Here is a 17899-nt window from a genome sequence, read left to right as displayed (position 1 = left end):
TTGGAGTAGCGGACGAGCCGGGAGTGCAGGAAGCGAAAGAGGCCGGCATTCTGGCCTTTGCGTCCCTAGTAGCCCGGCGAATGATCTTGCTAATGTGGAAGGAGGCGAAGCCCCCCAGCGTGGAGGCCTGGATAAATGATATGGCTGGGTTCATAAAGTTGGAGAGAATTAAGTTTGCCTTGAGAGGGTCTGCGCAGGGGTTCTACAGGCGGTGGCAACCGTTCCTAGACTATCTCGCGGAGCGCTAGAGGAAGGTCGGTCAGCAGCAGCAGCAACCTGGGGGGGGGGGGGCGCGGGGACATCCTGGGAGGGTGGGGGGTGGGGGGGAGGGGGGACTGCCTGGGAGGGTGAATGAGCAAGAGATAACATGAAGGGTTGGGGAAACTGGCACGTACGGGTGAGGGCCAGTGTACAAAGCTGTGTAAATATATCATCTTGCCATGTATATATCTTGCTCCGCGCAATTTCTCGCTCTTTTGTTACGGGGGGAGGGGTTATTGTTTGTAAGGGAGAAAAATTGTGTTAAAAAACTTTGATAAATATATTTTTTTTAAAAAGAAAATGAGATTAGAATAGATAGGTGCTTGATGGCCGGCACAGACACGATGGGCTGAATGGTCTCATGTGAAACAACTATGACTGAGATTGTTGCCAATTAGAACAGAGAATATTAAGGGGTGATTTGGTATGTACGTGTAAAATTCAAGCAGGAATGGGACACAGATTGAGACAGATTGCTTCTAGTGATTAATGGGTTAGGGGCTTTGGTATAAAGAATATAAGAATAAATGTGGGAGGAGATTTAGGACAGAATAAGATGAACCTTTTAACACACAGTTGTGAGGCTGTAGAATTCACCATCGTCTGAATTAATAACCCACGATGGTGACTCACTAGACAGTGAGAGAATGAGTGAAGTAGAGGCCATGGGCTTAACCTTACGGAGAGGCAGAAAGCCCTTCACTGGAGCTAAAAGTGGGAGGTGGCCCAGTTTAAACACATGGTGGGACCCGGGGAGGCATATTGCCACTAGCAGCCTTGGATAGCAACTATGGAAATGACTATCCTATGAAGTGGAGATGCCGGTGTTGGACATCTTACTGAGTCCCATGAAGGACAGCGACCCCCCACAGGCCTCTCCTACCCACCCACATACAACCCCCCCCCACCCCACAGAACAAAGAGCTGCTGTCCAATCAGGGGGCCAGAAGCTCAGTGGTGTCCACTGCTGGGGCTACAGATGGAGGATGAGGGCACCTCAATGGCGGCATTCCCTCATGAAGGGGGCGACAGGGGCCGGGGGCTGCCAGTGTGCCAGGCAGGCCGATCTTGGTGATCGTGGGTGGTGAAGAAAGGTCGTGAGGGGTTAGACTTGAGAGCACTGATGCCACCTCAGGGCATATCGTGGTTATGGAGTGCCCATATTGGACAATAGCCTAGCGAGGTACTGCTGACACCCTCCGCTGTCTTTCATGTTGGGAAGAGTTTTTAGACTGAAGGATTATTAGATGCAAGTTAACGGTCGCACGTTCGCCTTTTGCTCAATCTCATGTCGTCAGCCGATTGAATCCGTCTCTTGTCATCGCCCGGGGAATGTGTCGATAGTTGAGAGCATTCTGCGACTTTTCTCCCTCTAGCTGTCGATCGAAACTCGTTCTGATTTGAAATTCACGTCCCTCAGTCCCTGAGAGGGATGGTGCTCTCAGTCTAACCCCTCACAAGGTGGGCAGTGTTACAGAAGCTGAACCGGGACTCCTGGTACAGGGGGAGGGGAAAAGCTGGGAGCTCCACCTTCCTGGTGCCCCATGTGCCCCACCCTTGGAGGGTAACATAAAACTACAATGTCCTCTTATTTCAGTTGTGGCTCAAAGCAGTTATGGAGTTCAGTTTTTCATGGAGCTCAGTTTTTCCTTAAGTTCAGTCTTTTCTTGTCATTTAATGGGTTAACTTTACCGTGTAACGGGTTAACGAGAGGCCTTGTGACACGGTGGGCCACGGCCCCACCTCGGGACCAAAATCTCTGGGTTCAAGTCCAACGTCAGGGCTTGTTGCCCTTGGCAGGAATTTTCATAACAAGGTTCAACGAGCCGATAAGCAGGTCGGGAATCCTTCCCCCATTTCCCCCGCTAATCGCCAGAGGGTAAAAAAAAAGTGTGTGTGTGAAGGTTCGCTGAAGAAAATGGGTTAACCTGACCATGTAATGGGTTAGCTTTACCATGTAATGGGCTAACTCATTTTGAGACATGTACATTGGACTGGGAGACCTAAGGTTAGATTTGCAGCCCTGGTCAGGGACATGAACATAGAACATAGAACAGTACAACACAGAACAGGCCCTTCGGCCCTCGATGTTGTGCCGAGCTTTGTCCGAAACCAAGATCAAGCTATCCCACTCCTTGTCATTCTGGTGTGCTCCATGTGCCTATCCAATAACCGCTTGAAAGTTCCTAAAGTGTCCGACTCCACTATCACAGCAGGCAGTCCATTCCACACTCTAACCACTCTCTGAGTAAAGAACCTACCTCGGACATCCCTCCTATATCTCCCACCCTGAACCTTATAGTTATGCCCCCTTGTAACAGCTACATCCACCCGAGGAAATAGTCTCTGAACGTCCACTCTATCTATCCCCTCATCATCTTATAAACCTCTATTAAGTCGCCTCTCATCCTCCTTCGCTCCGATGAGAAAAGCCCTAGCTCCCTCAACCTTTCCTCATAAGACCTACCCTCCAATCCAGGCAGCATCCTGGTAAATCTCCTTTGCACCCTTTCCAATGCTTCCACATCCTTCCTATAATGAGGTGTCCAGAACTGCATACAATACTCCAAATGTGGTCTCGCCAGAGTCCTGTACAGTTGCAGCATAACCCCGCGGCTCTTAAACTCAAGCCCCCTGTTAATAAACGCTAACACACAATAGGCCTTCTTCACGGCTCTTCCACTTGAGTGGCAACCTTCAGAGATCTGTGGACATGAACCCCAAGATCTCTCTGTTCCTCCACATTCCTCAGAACCCTGCCGTTGACCCTGTAATCCGCATTCAAATTTTTCCCACCAAAATGAATCACCTCGCACTTATCGGGGTTAAACTCCATCTGCCATTTTTCGGCCCAGCTCTGCATCCTATCAATGTCTCTTTGCAGCCTACAACAGCCCAACAGAGACGGGGTTGGCGTCTGAAAGTGGCCCGGCCGCCCTACTGATCACCTCCTTTTCTCCACCTTTCAGATCAGCATCTTTATGACGCACCTGTCAAACTACGGGAACGACCGCCTGGGACTGTACACCTTTAAGAATCTGATCAGTTTTGTGCAGTGCTGGACAAACCTGAAGCTCCAGACGCTCCCCCCTGTCCAACTTGCTCAGAAATACTTCCAGCTCTTTCCTGAGGAGAAGGACCCCCTCTGGCAGGTGGGTAAATGCTGCACTAAGATGGTGGGCAGCACCTCAAGTGTTGTGTGGGAGTGAGGAAATATTTCAATTTTGCAGACGAGCTGCAGTTCGCTGGGGCAGATTGTTGTCATGTCTTCTTTTACCCTCCTGCGTTTCGCTCCTCCACTGAAGGCTCCGATCTACTGCAATTCCACAGGCACCTTGTTCAACCACTCTTCGCTCCTTTCTCTAAGGTCAGCCACCCTCCAGGATCGGCCTGGACTCTCCGGGAATTGAAGATCAATCTCCAGGACACCGCTGTGTGCGACCCCGGAGATAACTCATCGGGACATTGAAAAAGATGCTTTTTTAAAACTTCCTTTGAACTTCTCTCTTTAACAAATATTAAAATGTTGAAAATGTGGGGAAAAGGCTGTTTGCCTGACAGTCAAACATCATCATAGAATCCAAAGTGCAGAAGGAGGCCATTCGGCCCATCGTGTGTGCACCGTCCTCCGGAAAGAGCACCCCACTCAATTATCCAATTGGATAATGAGTACTTGCTTTCCAGTTGGGGTAGGAAGGCCGTGCATCATAAGGGTGGAGTGTTGGATGGTCAGGCAAATCATGTGATGAAACCTCCAGGAATATATTTAATCACAGTTTGCAACCCTACCTATCTCGGTAACCACCTACAGCCCTCGGAGGAATGGTGATTTAACCCAGTTAAATCACCACATCCCTGTGTTGTATTCACACTTGTTTGCAGTACCCGTATTGCTGAGTGGCACATTATATGATTTCTGTGCACTCATTAGAGAACGTCACTGTTTCAACACTGCTCAACCTCACAACCCTGTTTAAGGGTTGAAAGCAGGAGGGGTCAGTTACACTCCATTCATTGCACTGCGGGGGAGGGACAGAGGGATACTGCGACTCACTGCGCTCCGGCATCCCATTTCTGGATTCTGCAATTCCACTCCCCTCCCTCCAACCTCTGGCCTCACGCTGTTGCTAACTTTTGGTTGGCTCTTAAATCGTAATTTGCTCTGTTTGTTTAACCTTTGCTCTAGAGTCGCCAGGTATCTTTATGATATCGCCACGAGGTTCAAGTTCAAGTAATGATCAATAACTCAACACACCAATTAGTAAGATTCAAATCAAAGCACATTTGTTATACACAGTAAATCACTACTCATGCATAAACTCTACTTTCTAGGCTATTCCTATCACTAAAAGGCCTATACTTAGCTTCGGACTGGCCCACCAGGTCAGAGGAACAAATGGCCTTTCGTCCAGGTCCTGAGTCTGCAGGATTCAAAAGCTGGTATGGACTGGTAGCTAGGAGCGCCTATCTCGTACCGAGCGTTGACTTGAGACTTACTTGGTTGGAGGCAGCGAGGCAGGTCACTGTCAAGGGTTGGTTCAAGTTGCTGAGTGACCCTGCCAAAGAAGGACGATTTGAACTTGGGGGCTCTACTTTATAGTCCCCAGGGCTTCCCGCCCTTCGGGGTGGACTCCGTACCTGGTTCCAAGTGATTGGACTGCGTTCCGATCACTTGGATCAATTTCTCCAACACTGGAGTTGTTCCCTGATCGTTGGGCGGTCCCTAAATGTCCGTTGGCCTTCCTTTGCCTTGGCTCCTGCTGGCGCTGAGGAGTCTGGCTTGGCTTTATTCACCTCAACTGTTGCCATTGTGCCCTGGAAATGCTTTACTATGCAGATGGCTGCTGGTTTCAGTGCTGTCTGGTTCCTTACAGGTTTCAATACACATGATTTCTGTATTTGCTAGTTTTTGCCTGTGTTGGCTGAATTTCCCTTCAGCCTTTGCGGTTCTCCATTTTAAGTCGGGAAGTGGCCAACTCAGGTGGCTACACTCTCTCTCCAGCTGCTGACCCCCTCCCACATCCTATCGCTGATGCGATGCCGGGAATACAGTCAGTCTGTATCAAATTCAAATTTCTCTGGCGAGACCCTCTGGGCAGACATTAGAGGCACCACCCTTTCCAACCTTTTCTTTTGCGCGGGGTGGGGGGGGGGGGGGGGGCGTGCGGGCAGCAAGCAGTGTGGTCACATTACACGCATGGATAATAATCTTATGTCTGCTCATTCTCAGGATCCTTGCGAAGATCGGAGACACAAAGATATCTGGTCAAAAGAAAAGACATGTGACCGACTTCCGAAACTACTCATTATTGGACCTCAAAAGTCAGGTAATGGTTTAAACACCAAGCTGCAAGATTTTTAAAAATGATAGCCGCTCTCTTTCTCTGTCGTGTGAAGGTTTATAATTCTTGAGTGTCACTGAAAAAAAGGGACATGTTTCGTCTTGCACTCAACTGGACAGACACAAGAATACCAAATTTCAAAGGATGCAACGATTTATACTGAATTCATGCTGATTGGTGTAGGATCTCTTATTTTATCTACCAGTGAGAATTGATAGTCTGGTTGATTGGAGGTGTCAAAAATACAACTTCATTGCTAACTATTCACTTGAATAAGAACTGAATCAAAACTTAGAAACAAAATATCAAACAATACATACAAGGGTCAAACACATGCTTAAAAATCATTAAACATAAAAACATAAAGAAATCACTTTGAACACAATCAAACGGATAGATGATTCAAGAATTCAGGTAGGCAGGAATTCAGGAATGAAACCTTGACCACAAGGTCTTACTTTTAAGGGAATCCTTATTGATGGTCTGATCCCTCATGAATCATCATAGAATTTACAGTGCAGAAGGAGGCCATTCGGCCCATTGAGTCTGCACCGGCCCTTGGAAAGAGCACCCTACCCAAGGTCAACACCTCCACCCTATCCCCATAACCCAGTAACCCCACCCAACACTAAGGGCAATTTTGGACACTAAGGGCACTTTATCATGGCCAATCCACCTAACCTGCACATCTTTGGACTGTGGGAGGAAACCGGAGCACCCGGAGGAAACCCACGCACACACAGGGAGGTTGTGCAGACTCCGCACAGACAGTGACCCAAGCTGGAATCGAACCTGGGACCCTGGAGCTGTGAAGCAATTGTGCTAACCACTATGCTACCGTGCTGCCCAAACATTTACTCTCATTGGTTTCTAATTCTCCGCTGAGACCTCCTGATTTGTTCAAATAGATGTTTGTTACCTAGCGGATGATTTATTAATCAAACATTGGCCATTACGTAAGATTTACTGATGTCCATCAAAGTTAATTCAGTGTCTACGTGCGCCACCTCATGAGAATAGGTTTCTCATGCCACTGCTGGCCATAGACCTTGCTGCAACTAATTGGTTGATACATTCTTATTGCTAAATGCTCTGAAATACAATAGTCTATTCATTATATGAAACATTCGTTGAAACAATGTCTGAATATTTACAGACAAGACCCTAAAGTTCAATAGTTGATTCATTATCTGAAACAAAGACTATCTTTTCACAGTCATGGCATTTTGAATAATTCCACTCTTTAGCTGTGCACTCAATCAGTACCTAAAACATCAATGAATCAATAATCTATAATTGGCTATTATAATTCTCCTTACAACACAGATCTATTCATGACCATGAAAGGACGAAGCTGGTTACTGGAAGGCACAGGGCACCCAATAATCCTGAGTACTCATGCTCAACCTTTGCTCTTACGCATCCCCCTGCGCGCCCGTCCTCCTCAGTATTGCTTGGAGGGACATTGCCATTGTTTCAAGACACACATCAACCCCCACCCCCCCCCCATCCCGGGACACAAACAAACATCTACGCTGTTGCCCCAGTGCAGTTTGCACAATCTCCCCGCGTCTGCGTGGGTCTCACCCCCACAACCCAGAGGTGTACAGGGTAGATGAATTGGCCACGCTAAATTGCCCCTTAATGAAAAAAACAGTTTAAAAAGATGATTAAAAATGGCAAAAAGGTACGCCTAGATGCTTTGTATCTTAATGCATAAAACATTCAGAATAGGGTAGACAAACTGACAGTGCAAACCTGGGCCAACTAGGGAACAGGATATCTTGGATCTGGTAATGGGCAATGGGACAGGTTTTATAAATGACCTAAGAGTAAAAACTCCCCGAGGAAGTTGTGGTCATAACATGTTGGAATTTAGTTTGAGTGTGAGAAACTTGGGTCGGAAACAACGATGTACAACTTAAATAAAGGGAATTGCAATGAAAAGAGGATAGAGTTAGATAAAGTGGACTGGGCAGATAAATTAGCAGGAAATACAGTAAACGAGCAGTGGCAGACAGGTCATTCATGACTCTCAGCAAAAAGTATATCCCAGTAAGAAAGAAAGATTCTAAGAGAGTAATAAACCAACGATGGTTAACCAAGGAAGTTAAGGAGAATATTAAGTTGAAAGAAAAAAGAATATAAGGAGGCAAAGGTCAGTGAAAGCCCCAAAGGCTGGGATAGATTCAGAATCCAGAAAAGGAGGACTATTAAGATAATAGAGAGAAAATAAACTGAGGGTAAACCAGTGAGGAATATAAAAACTGACAAGAGCTCCTTTAAATATATAAAAAGGAAGAAAGAGGAGAAAGTGAACATAAGCCCTTTAGAAAATGAATCTGGGGAGATAGTTCTGGGGAACAAGGAAATGGTGAGGTGTTAAACAGATATTTAGCATCAGTCTTTACGATGGATTTTAGTTCAAATATCTCATTAATACTAAAGAATACGGGCAGGAATTAAATGTCATCATCATCATGAGAGAAGTAGTATTAGATAAACTAATGGGGCTAAAGGCAGATAAGTCCCCTGGCTCAGATGGCTTTCATCCTAGAATTCTAAACGAAGTAGCTACAGAGATGGTGGATGCGTTGATTATAGTTTTCCCAAAACCTTTGGATTCTGGAGAATCATAGAATCCCTACAGTGCAGAAGGAGACCATTTGGCCCATCAGGTCTGCACTGACCCACCAAAAGAGCATCGCACACAGGCCCACCACCCCGACCTATTCCCGTAACCCCATCTAACTTGCAAATCCCTGGGCTCAAAGGGGCTATTTAGTATGGCCAATCCACCTAACCTGCACATCTTTGGACTGTGGGAGGAAGCCGGAGCACCCGGAGGGAACCCACGCCGACACGGGGAAAATGTGCAGACTCCGCACAGACAGTCCTGAGATTGGAATCGAACCTAGCTCCCTGGCACTGTGAGGCAAGTACCAGAGGATAAAACAACTGCCAATGTGACACCATATTCAATAAGGGAGGGAGGCAAAAAGCGGGTAAATATAGGCCAATTAGCCTAACGTCTATTGTTGGAAAAATGTTGGAATCAATTATTAAGGAAGTAATAGCAGCACATTTGGAAAACCATGATCAGACCAAGCAGAGTCAGCTCAAGAAAGGGAATTTCTGTCTGACTGATTTATTAGAGTTTTTCAAGGAGGTCTCAACCAGAATAGATAGAGGGGAACCAGTAGATGTGCTGTATTTGGACTTTGAGAAGGTGTTCAACAAGGTACCTCTGAAAAGGTTAAGTCATGAGATAAGACCCCTGGTGTTGGCGGTAGTATATTGGATGGGTAGAGAATTGACTAATGGGCAGGAACCAGCAAGTGAGGATAAGGGGTTCACTTTCAGGTTGGCGACCTGTAACCAGGGGGGTTCCACAGGGATCAGTGCTGGGACCACAACTGTTTACACTATATATTAATGACTTGGTGGAAGGAAGCAAATGTACTGTAGTCAAATTTGCAGATGGCACAAAAATAGGTGAAAGGTCAAGTTGTGAGATGGATACAAACATAGGAATCTTTTTTAGAAGCAGATTTAGGCAATTCGGCCCTTTGGGCCTGCTCCGCCAGTCAATCAGATCAAATCCACCTCCCTCCCTGCCAGAGGTCATGGCAAAATCAAAAGGGTGCCTCACGGCGCCGAGGTCCCAGGTTCGATCCCGGCTCTGGGTCACTGCCCGTGTGGAGTTTGCACATTCTCCCCGTGTTCACGTGGGTCTCACCCCCACAACCCAAAGATGTGCAGGGTAGGAGGATTGGCCGCGCTAAATTGCCCCTCAATTGGAAAAAATAGAACTGGGCACTCGAAATTGACGAAAGAAAATGACAAATCAGAAGATATCACAAAACAGTTACCATGAAATGTGTTTCTTTTAAAAAAGGAACCCATCACATAATGTCTTTCCCAACTTTCGTCCCATGGTTCCATTAAATTTGCTCCTTTGTCATAATTTAGAAAAGTTTCCATCTTAGGTAAACCCCACATAGTAATAATAATCTTTATTTGTGTCACAAGTAGGCTTACATTAAGATTGCAATGAAGTTACTGTGAAAAGCCCCTAGTCACCACACTCCAGTGCCTGTCCGGATACACAGAGGGAGAATTCAGAATGTCCAATTCACTTAACAAGCTCGTCTTTCGGGACTGTAAAACCAAACGTGAATCATTTCAGTAATTTAGGATCTTCTCGTCTCTATAGTGAAAGACCTTTCCTTTGGCCTCACAGTCAGCCTCATTACCATGTGTTTGCAAAGAGACATCGAGAGGTTAAGTAAGTGGACACAAAGTTGGCAAATGGAGTATAATGTGGGAAAATGTGAAGTTGTTCACTTTGGAAGGGTACTCGTGCACGAAACACAGAACACTAGCACACAGGTGCAGCAGGTATTCAGGAAGAGTAATGGAATCCATAGAATTCCTGTTGCGCATGGTGTCTATCCAGCCCAACGAGTCTGCACCGACCATCCGAAAGAGTACCCTGTCTTGGCCCACTCCCCCTGTCCTATCCATGCAACCTCACCTAACTTTTGGACACTAAGAGGCAATTTAGCGTGGCCAATCATAGACATTGAATTTACAATGCAGAAGAAGGCCGTTCAGCCCATCGAGTCTGCACCGGCCCTTGGAAAGAGCACCCCACTTAAGCCCACACCTGTAACCCAGCAACCCTCCCCAACCCCTTTGGGCACTAAGGGCAATTTATCATGGCCAATCCACCTAACCTGCACGTCTTTGGAGGGTGGGAGGAAACCGGAGCACCCGGAGGAAACCCACGCAGACACAAGGAAAACATGCAGACTCTGCACAGACAGTGATCAAAGCCAGGGATCAAACCTGGGACCCTGTCGATGTGAAGCAACAGTGCTACCCACTGTGCTACTGTGCCGCCCACCTAACCTGCACATCTTTCGACAGGGGGGGGGGGGGGGGGAGAACCGGAGCATCCGGAGGAAACCCACGCAGACGCGGGGAGGAAGTGCAAACTCCACACAGTCACCCGAGGCCGGAATTGATCCCGGATTCCTGGTGCTGTGAGGCACCAGTGGTAACCACTGTGCTACCATGGCGGTATTGGCCCTTATTTCAAGGGGGTTGGAGTATGAGAGTCGGGAAGACTTGGTGCAGATCTACAAGGCCCTGGTGAGACCACATCTGGAGCACCAAGAGCAGTTTTGGTCCCCTTATTTAAGTAAAGAGATTATTTCATTGGAGGGGGTTCAGAGAAGCTTCACCAGCATGATCCCCGGTATGGAGGGATTGTTTTATAAGGAAAGGCTAAACAGGTTGGGACGCTACTCATTGGAGCTTAGGAAAATGAGAGGTGATCTGATTGAAACCAATAGGATTCTTAAGGGGTTTGACAGGGTAAATTCTGAGAGGACGTTGCCCCTCATTGGAGAGTCGAGGACCAGAGGGCAGAGTCTCCGAATAAAGGGGAGCCAATTTAACACTGAGATTTTTTTTTTAAATATTCTTATTCAAGTTTTGCAAGATTTTCATAATAACCAATCGTAATAATCCTAACACAACAAAATAGAGTGAACATTAACATAGTGCACAAAGAGAATATACAATAGCAATTAACTAGACGTTACCCCATGTGCCTCAGTCTTCCCACACCATCCCGACGGAACACTCACCCACCCCCCCCCCCCCGACCCCCACCCTACGGATTGCTGCTGCTGACATTTTAATTTTCCGCAAGAAAGTCAGCGAGTGGTATTATGCACCCGCTCAACAGCAGCAACTCTGTACACTTGGCAAAATTATTTACACACGTAAGTAGGCATCTGTTGGTGGTGTCGTCCCTTGCTTCTCCCGGACGGATTCCGCTCCCGTTGTCGTCCCGTGCTCACTTCCGCTTCAGCGGCCCTCCCGTCCTCCCCGTAATTTAACGCTGAGATGAGGAGGAATGTTTTCTCTCAGAGGGTTGGGAGTCTTTGGAACTCCTTGCCACTGAGAGCTGTGGGGGCAGAGTCCTTGTGTATATTTGAGGCTGAGACAGGTAATGTACCCAATTTAGTATACCCAATTAATTTATTTCCAATTAAGGGGCAATTTAGTGTGTTCAATCCACCTACCCTGCACATCTTTGGGTTGTGGGGGTGAAACCCACGTAGCCACAGGGAGAATGTGCAAACTCCACACGGGCAGTGACCCAGAGCCGGGATCGAACCTGGGACCTTGGCGCCGTGAGGCACCAGGGCTAACCCACTGCGCCACCGTGCTGCCCTGGTAGATGCCTGATCAGGAAGGGAATCGAGGGTTACGGGGAAAGAGCAGGATTTGAGGAATGTTGGATCGGCCAGTGATCCAATTGAGTGGCAGAGCCAGCTCGAGGGGTCGAATGGCCCATTCCGGTTCCTATTTCTTATGTCTTTATGGTAGTTGCATGGTGCGGGGGTGCAGTCGGGGTGGGAATGGAATTGGGTGGGTGGGGAGTGATGTTGTGGGGGGGGGGGGGTTTGGAGGGAGCAGTCGAGTGGGTGACCAGAGGGGGTTGAAGTGGGGTGGAAGTGTAGTCACTAGCAGAACTCCTTTCCATCTTTGGTGGGGTGGAGGTGCAGTTGGTCGGTGCCGTAGGGGGGGGCTGTTGAGGATGGGAAGGGCAGTGAGGGGGAAGGGATTTTAGTCAGGAGTGGGTGTCATTGGGGGGGGGGGGGGGGTCGGGAGGACAGTTGAGAGGGTGGGGGTCACTCAGTGGATGGGGATGGAATGGAGGGTAGGGAGCCTCGTCGGGGTGATGGGATTCGAGGGTGTAGCCAAGGTTTTGTGGTGGGGGGGGGGGGGCTGCTGGGGTGTGCAGTTTGGGAGTGAGGAGGACATTTGGGGGCGTAGAGAGCAGGCAGGGGGCTGTGGGTGTAATCAGGAAGTGTGGAGGGCATTCGGGGATCAGGCTATAGTTGAGGGGGATGGGAGGGCCACTGGGGGAGTGGCAATGTAGTTGGTCGATTACATCATGGGTCGGGGAATTTGGTGGGCAGTCAGTAGGGTACCTGGGGGTCTTGTGAGGGGTTGGCATGTGAAGGTTTACTTTGGGGAATGGGTGTGGTTGGGAGTGCCATGAGGGTTCGGGATGTCAGGTGGGTACGGGGTTGGGGGGGGGGGACATTAGCTGGGGGCTTCCTGTGGCCTGTGGTGGGCAGGAAGTGGGGGGGAATCCCGTGGGGGTGGAGAGCACGTTGGGGTGGGTCACTGCTGCAGTTACCCAAAGGTAGAAGTGAACTGTCTGTGTGGGTTTCCATTGTGTGAACTCATTCCACTCACGTCTGCGTGGGTTTCCCCCGGGTGCTCCGGTTTCCTCCCACAGCCCAAAGATTTGCCAGTGAGCTGGATTGGTTCTGGTCGGTGTGGGTAACTATTGCTGAAACACAGTCCGAAGCATCCAAATTTTGCAATTTAAATCACATTATCAAATGGTGCCAAGTGTAGGGCAATTGCTCGTGGGAAGTTTGACATTCCTGGGAAATGGCCATGCAATTCTTACCTGGTGTGATGAACGGTTACTGTAGCACTGTACACTTGTCATCATGTAAGGTGATGTCCCCTTTAAGACCGGGCTAGAAACCCTGGGGATCTCCGCCCATCTGGGAGCCGTATATAAGGGACCGCCTTGTGGGCAGTGCAGCAGTTAGCACCCGTCTCGGCACTAGTCTAGCTCTTAGTTTATTAAAGCCTTCTTTACTGTTTATACTCTCAGCGTCGTTATTGAGGGTACCACACCTGGGAATTCCGGGAAGGGCAGGTGGCAGTTGGGGGGGGTTCCTTAGCGCTCCTTTGGGGCACCTCCAGGCACGCCGTGCAGCTCAGAGATTCACAGACGTTACGGTGCCAATGAGTGCCGTTGCCCATGTCGTACAGACTTAACCTGCTTCACTGCACACCCTGGGCACCCAGCTCAAGGTGGAGCTCAGAATTACAAATCCCAACGACGAGCGAAACATTCTAAACCAGCTCCGCCACACGGGTCACGCCGACTGTGCGCTTGACACCAAACTGGATGGAACTACTCCACTCAGAACTCAACCTCGGCAGAAGATTCCCAGGAGGACAGCAGCAACATAGCAATATCCTCAAGAGCATCCTGGAAAAGGTCAAATATCCCCCACCAACTCGTGGGTTCATCCTGGCTTCCGACCGACTAAAATGGGTAAGGCTCATTCAGGAAAGGACCAAGCAGGGACGGCATGTGGCGCAGTGGACCCGGGTTCGAATCCCGGCCCTGGGTCACTGTCCGTGTGGAGTTTGCACATTCTCCCCGTGTCTGCGTGGGTTTCACCCCCACAACCCAAAGATGTGCAGGTTAGGTGGATTGGCAACGCTAAATTGCCCTTAGGTTGGATGGGGTTACAGGATGGTGGGGTGGTGGAGGTGTGGGCTTAGGTAGAGTGTTGGTGCAGACTCGATGGGCCGAATGGCCTCCTTCTGCACTGTAAATTCTATGATATTCTATGATTGATGAGTGTGAATGAACAGAAACGTCAAATGTTTCCCCCCACAGTGCGAGAGTTGCTGCTCTAGACTGAGATTGGACAGTGAGTGTGGAAGTACCATGGAATTCATATTGAGGGACCAATGCATGCGGACTTTCCACCAGCGACCGCTTGATAGTGAGCAACAAGGAAACTCTCGATGTGGTTAAATGCTTCTCCCCTACCTCGTGGCCGCCCCAGCCAAGTTGTGTCAACTCAGCGGGAACTGGGAATCAAACTGTTGGACTTTGACCCGGATTATTGGGGAATCTTATCCTCTCTCTCCCGTATTTGTTGCTCTTTGCCACTTGCCAATAATTGGGGTGTTTCCCTCTTGCAGTTTGACTTGGCTAAAATCCGACAGTGCAGAATCGAGCCTTGGGGATAGCCGCTAGCAGCTGGATTTCCCGACCAGCATCTGTGCATTTATTAACAAAAGTTGAAACTGGGCTTTACCGCTCCGGAAATATGTATTCCTCCCTTTCCCAGCTGTTTGTGGAATTCCTGCCTTGGCAATTGTGAAAAACCACGATCGTGGTAGATTCGTATTGCTGGCATGTTGTGTTAATTAGAGCCCCCTCGAGCATCAGTTCTTGAACGTGCTAATTAACATTCGTCCTTTACTCCAGCATCCCATTTAGATCAATAACTGAGCTCAATCAGAATTTATATTAAAGGGCACATTTTGTGCTTCCTGGAATTAACAGGTCACAAAATTACATCTCCTCAGCCTGTGATTTTCTTTTATCTTTTAATTTGAATGAATGGGAAGTTGCGAATTGGGGAGGGCTCCATAGCCCAGTGCGCACACCCTGTACATAATTAAGAATGTCGCAAGTGGAAATATCTTCTCCTCAATGACTGCAAACGTGCAACATGTCCCCCCGGCTTCACAGCTTAGGTTCATTACTGAGCAGAAGTGCAGGATTAGAGAGGTGGCCACGCTGAGGTGAGTGTGAATGAGGCTTTCGGAGGGAGTGAGTGAATACAAGTGTGGGACCAAGGTGGTCAAAGATAATAATAATAATCAGTTATGGTCACAAGTCGGCTTCAATGAAGTTACTGTGAAAAGCCCCTCGTCGCCACATTCCGACGCCTGTTCGGGGAGGCCGGTACGGGAATTGAACCTGCGCTGCTGGCCTTGTTCTGCATTGCAAGCCAGCTGTTTAGCCCACTGTGCTAAACCAGCCCCTTAAAGGCTACAATCGCAGTGGGATTGGTTGGGGGGGGGCGCATGGGGAGCAGGGGGAGGGGATGGGTTACATGATAGACCTGTATTGGGGGAACAGAAGGTGTAATCTGGGCTGGGGAAATTTGCACAGTTGAGCCAGGGTAAGGCTTTTGGAGTAAGAGTAAGGGATTTGGCTAATCGAGATTGATGTGAAGAGGAAAGAACACATATAGGCCAGAATTCTCTGGCCGATCGCTGGTGGCGGGATTCTCTGGTACCCCTCCCTCGCACCGCACCTCTTCCCCGCCTCCTCCCCTCCCCCCAGAGGCTGGAGAATCCCGCCCGTAATATCTCATCACCAGCAGAACTCCTTTTAATTTTTCCTGACCTCATGGTCTGCCTGTTGCCAGCCAGACTGTGAGACTGGCTGGCGGGCTGCTGACAGAGGCACCATCCCATCTCTGTTGGGCTGTCAGGTGGCGGTGGGCATCTCATTTCTAAACCCCCCTGCTCGCTGCCCGCCAGTCCTTGGGGGTTAGAACTGGTCCCCCTCCCCCACTCTGTAACGGTAAAGTACAATTCTGAAAACAGCTTATTGTGAAAATGCCGAAGCGGAAACGGTCAGAGCTATCAGTCCACCCTTTACGTTCTGCCCAGGGGAGCTCCTTCTATGTCGGAGCCACCTGCTGAGGAAGAGTAGCTGAGGTGTTTACCGATGCCCTCCTCATGGATTTGCCCTGCGGACCATCTTCTCCAATGTGGGCCTTAACCTAGAGCAGCGAAGGGCAGCACGGTGGCACAGTGGTTAGCATTGTTGCCTCACGGCGCCGAGGTCCCAGTTCGATCCCGGCTCTGGGTCACTGTCCGTGTGGAGTTTGCACATTCTCCCCGTGTTTGCGTGGGTTTCGCCCCCACAACCCAAAGATGTGAAAGGGTGGGTGGATTGGCCACGCTAAATTGCCCCCTTAACTGGAGAAAAAAAATGAATTGGGCACTCTAAATTTATTTTAAGAAAGGGGGGAACAAAACCTAGAGCAGGGCGAGGTAACATCCGTTGGACAAAAATGTCCACTCTCTGAATACCCCAGCATTCAGGGCCAGCGATCCGATGTCCACTTCAACCCCATCCCATTAACTCTGCTGGCTCGAGGCCAATGTCCTGCTCCCTTCGAACCTGCAGCGTGAGCAAAAAAAGCAGGGGAACGCGTTTGCTGGACGTTTCAAAAGAAAAACTAATCCCGGAAACACACGGGAGGTCAGGGAGAGAGCGGAGGGTGTGGTGCCCTGCTCTCCAGGCAGAATTACACAGAGAGCTCGCATTTTACTGAGAGTGTGAGTATGTGGGTGGCGATTCATTGGCCTTCACACTTGAGTATTTTGCTTGGCTGTAATAAATTTGGCTGAGGAGACGTGGGAATCGTGCTTTGAATTGCAACCACCCCCATTTAGTTACACGTTTGCATAAAGCATAGGTGTAAAATCATAAACCATAATGTAACTGTAGGTAAAAGCAATCCCTCTCTCTCTCTCTTTCTCGTTTTCTCTCTCCCCACACCCCCTCTCCAGGTACCACAGCTCTTTACCTTTTCCTCACTATGCACCCGGACGTCACCAGCAACTCTCCAACCCCAGACAGCTTTGAGGAGTTGCAGTTCTTTAACGGGCCGAACTACCACAAGGGCATTGACTGGTAAGGCAGCGAAGGAACCAACCATCTCGGCAACCCGCACTGTGCCCTCGCCTACTGCAGGAGAGTGGCTTGCACTCCCCTCCGCAGTCAACATTGGGAGGGGAAGTATACCCTTGTCTTCAAGGCTCTGGACCAAGTGCTGGAAAATGGGATTAGGATAGATAGGTGCTTGGTGGCTAGTACAGACACGATGGATCGAAGGGCCTCTATGTGTGCTGTAAAGCTCTGTAACTCCTTGAATTGAGCATAACTGGATGTGTATTTTGGAATGCTTTCCTGGAATGTAAGCCGAGCGAAAGGAAAAGAAAAATCCAGGAGCATTTCCTCACATTAAATGGTTGAGAATCTGTCGAGAATACAAATCTAGAAGGCCTTGGATGTTTAAAAGGGAGATACACACCTACTTGTTAAATAAGGGGATTGAGGAAAATATAAGAAAGGGCATATAAAGAATTACGGCACTGGCTAACAAAGTGGCAGAATGAGCTCCAAGGACTACATGGACTTTCCCTGTTCCATGTGCAGTGAGCTCTGGACCAGGTTGTCAACCCTCTTTGACTAACAGCTGCACGGTGTATTGGGTGGGACTGCTGGACACCATTGTGTTGCACTGGGGCAGCCCGGTGGCGCAGTGGGTTAGCACTGCGGCCTCACGGCGCCGAGGTCCCAGGTTCGATCCCGGCTCTGGGTCACTGTCCGGGTGGAGTTTGCTCATTCTCCCCGCGTTTGCGTGGGTTTCGCCCCCACAACCCAAAAATGTGCAAGCGAGGTGGATTGGCCGCGCTAAATTGGCCCTTAAATGAATTGAGTACACCAAAAAAATGTTTTAAACCTATTGTGTTGCACTGACCAAAAAGGACCTGAAGGTGCCCAGATCGCTGAATCAATCAATATGAAATGAAATGAAAATCGCTTATTGTCACAAGTAGGCTTCAATGAAGTTACT

The 17899-nt window shown here is 48.9% G+C and overlaps 1 protein-coding gene across 6 annotated transcripts in view; it reads left to right on the top strand.

Moving 5' to 3' along the window:
- Window positions 1–17899, top strand: part of ndst1b (N-deacetylase/N-sulfotransferase (heparan glucosaminyl) 1b) — a 320572-nt gene that overhangs the window by 269169 nt on the left and 33504 nt on the right. For all 6 annotated transcript variants that reach the window (XM_072512714.1, XM_072512712.1, XM_072512713.1 and 3 more), the window contains 3 exons: window positions 3231–3413; window positions 5492–5588; window positions 16830–16953. In XM_072512714.1, coding sequence (XP_072368815.1) covers window positions 3231–3413; window positions 5492–5588; window positions 16830–16953 — 404 coding nt within the window. The remainder of the gene's footprint in view (window positions 1–3230; window positions 3414–5491; window positions 5589–16829; window positions 16954–17899) is intronic.

This window comes from Scyliorhinus torazame, chromosome 7, assembly GCF_047496885.1.
Source record: "Scyliorhinus torazame isolate Kashiwa2021f chromosome 7, sScyTor2.1, whole genome shotgun sequence".
Classification (NCBI taxonomy): domain Eukaryota; kingdom Metazoa; phylum Chordata; class Chondrichthyes; order Carcharhiniformes; family Scyliorhinidae; genus Scyliorhinus; species Scyliorhinus torazame.
The sequence above is the reverse complement of the archived record's forward strand: the minus strand, read 5'-3'. Positions and strand labels throughout refer to the sequence as shown.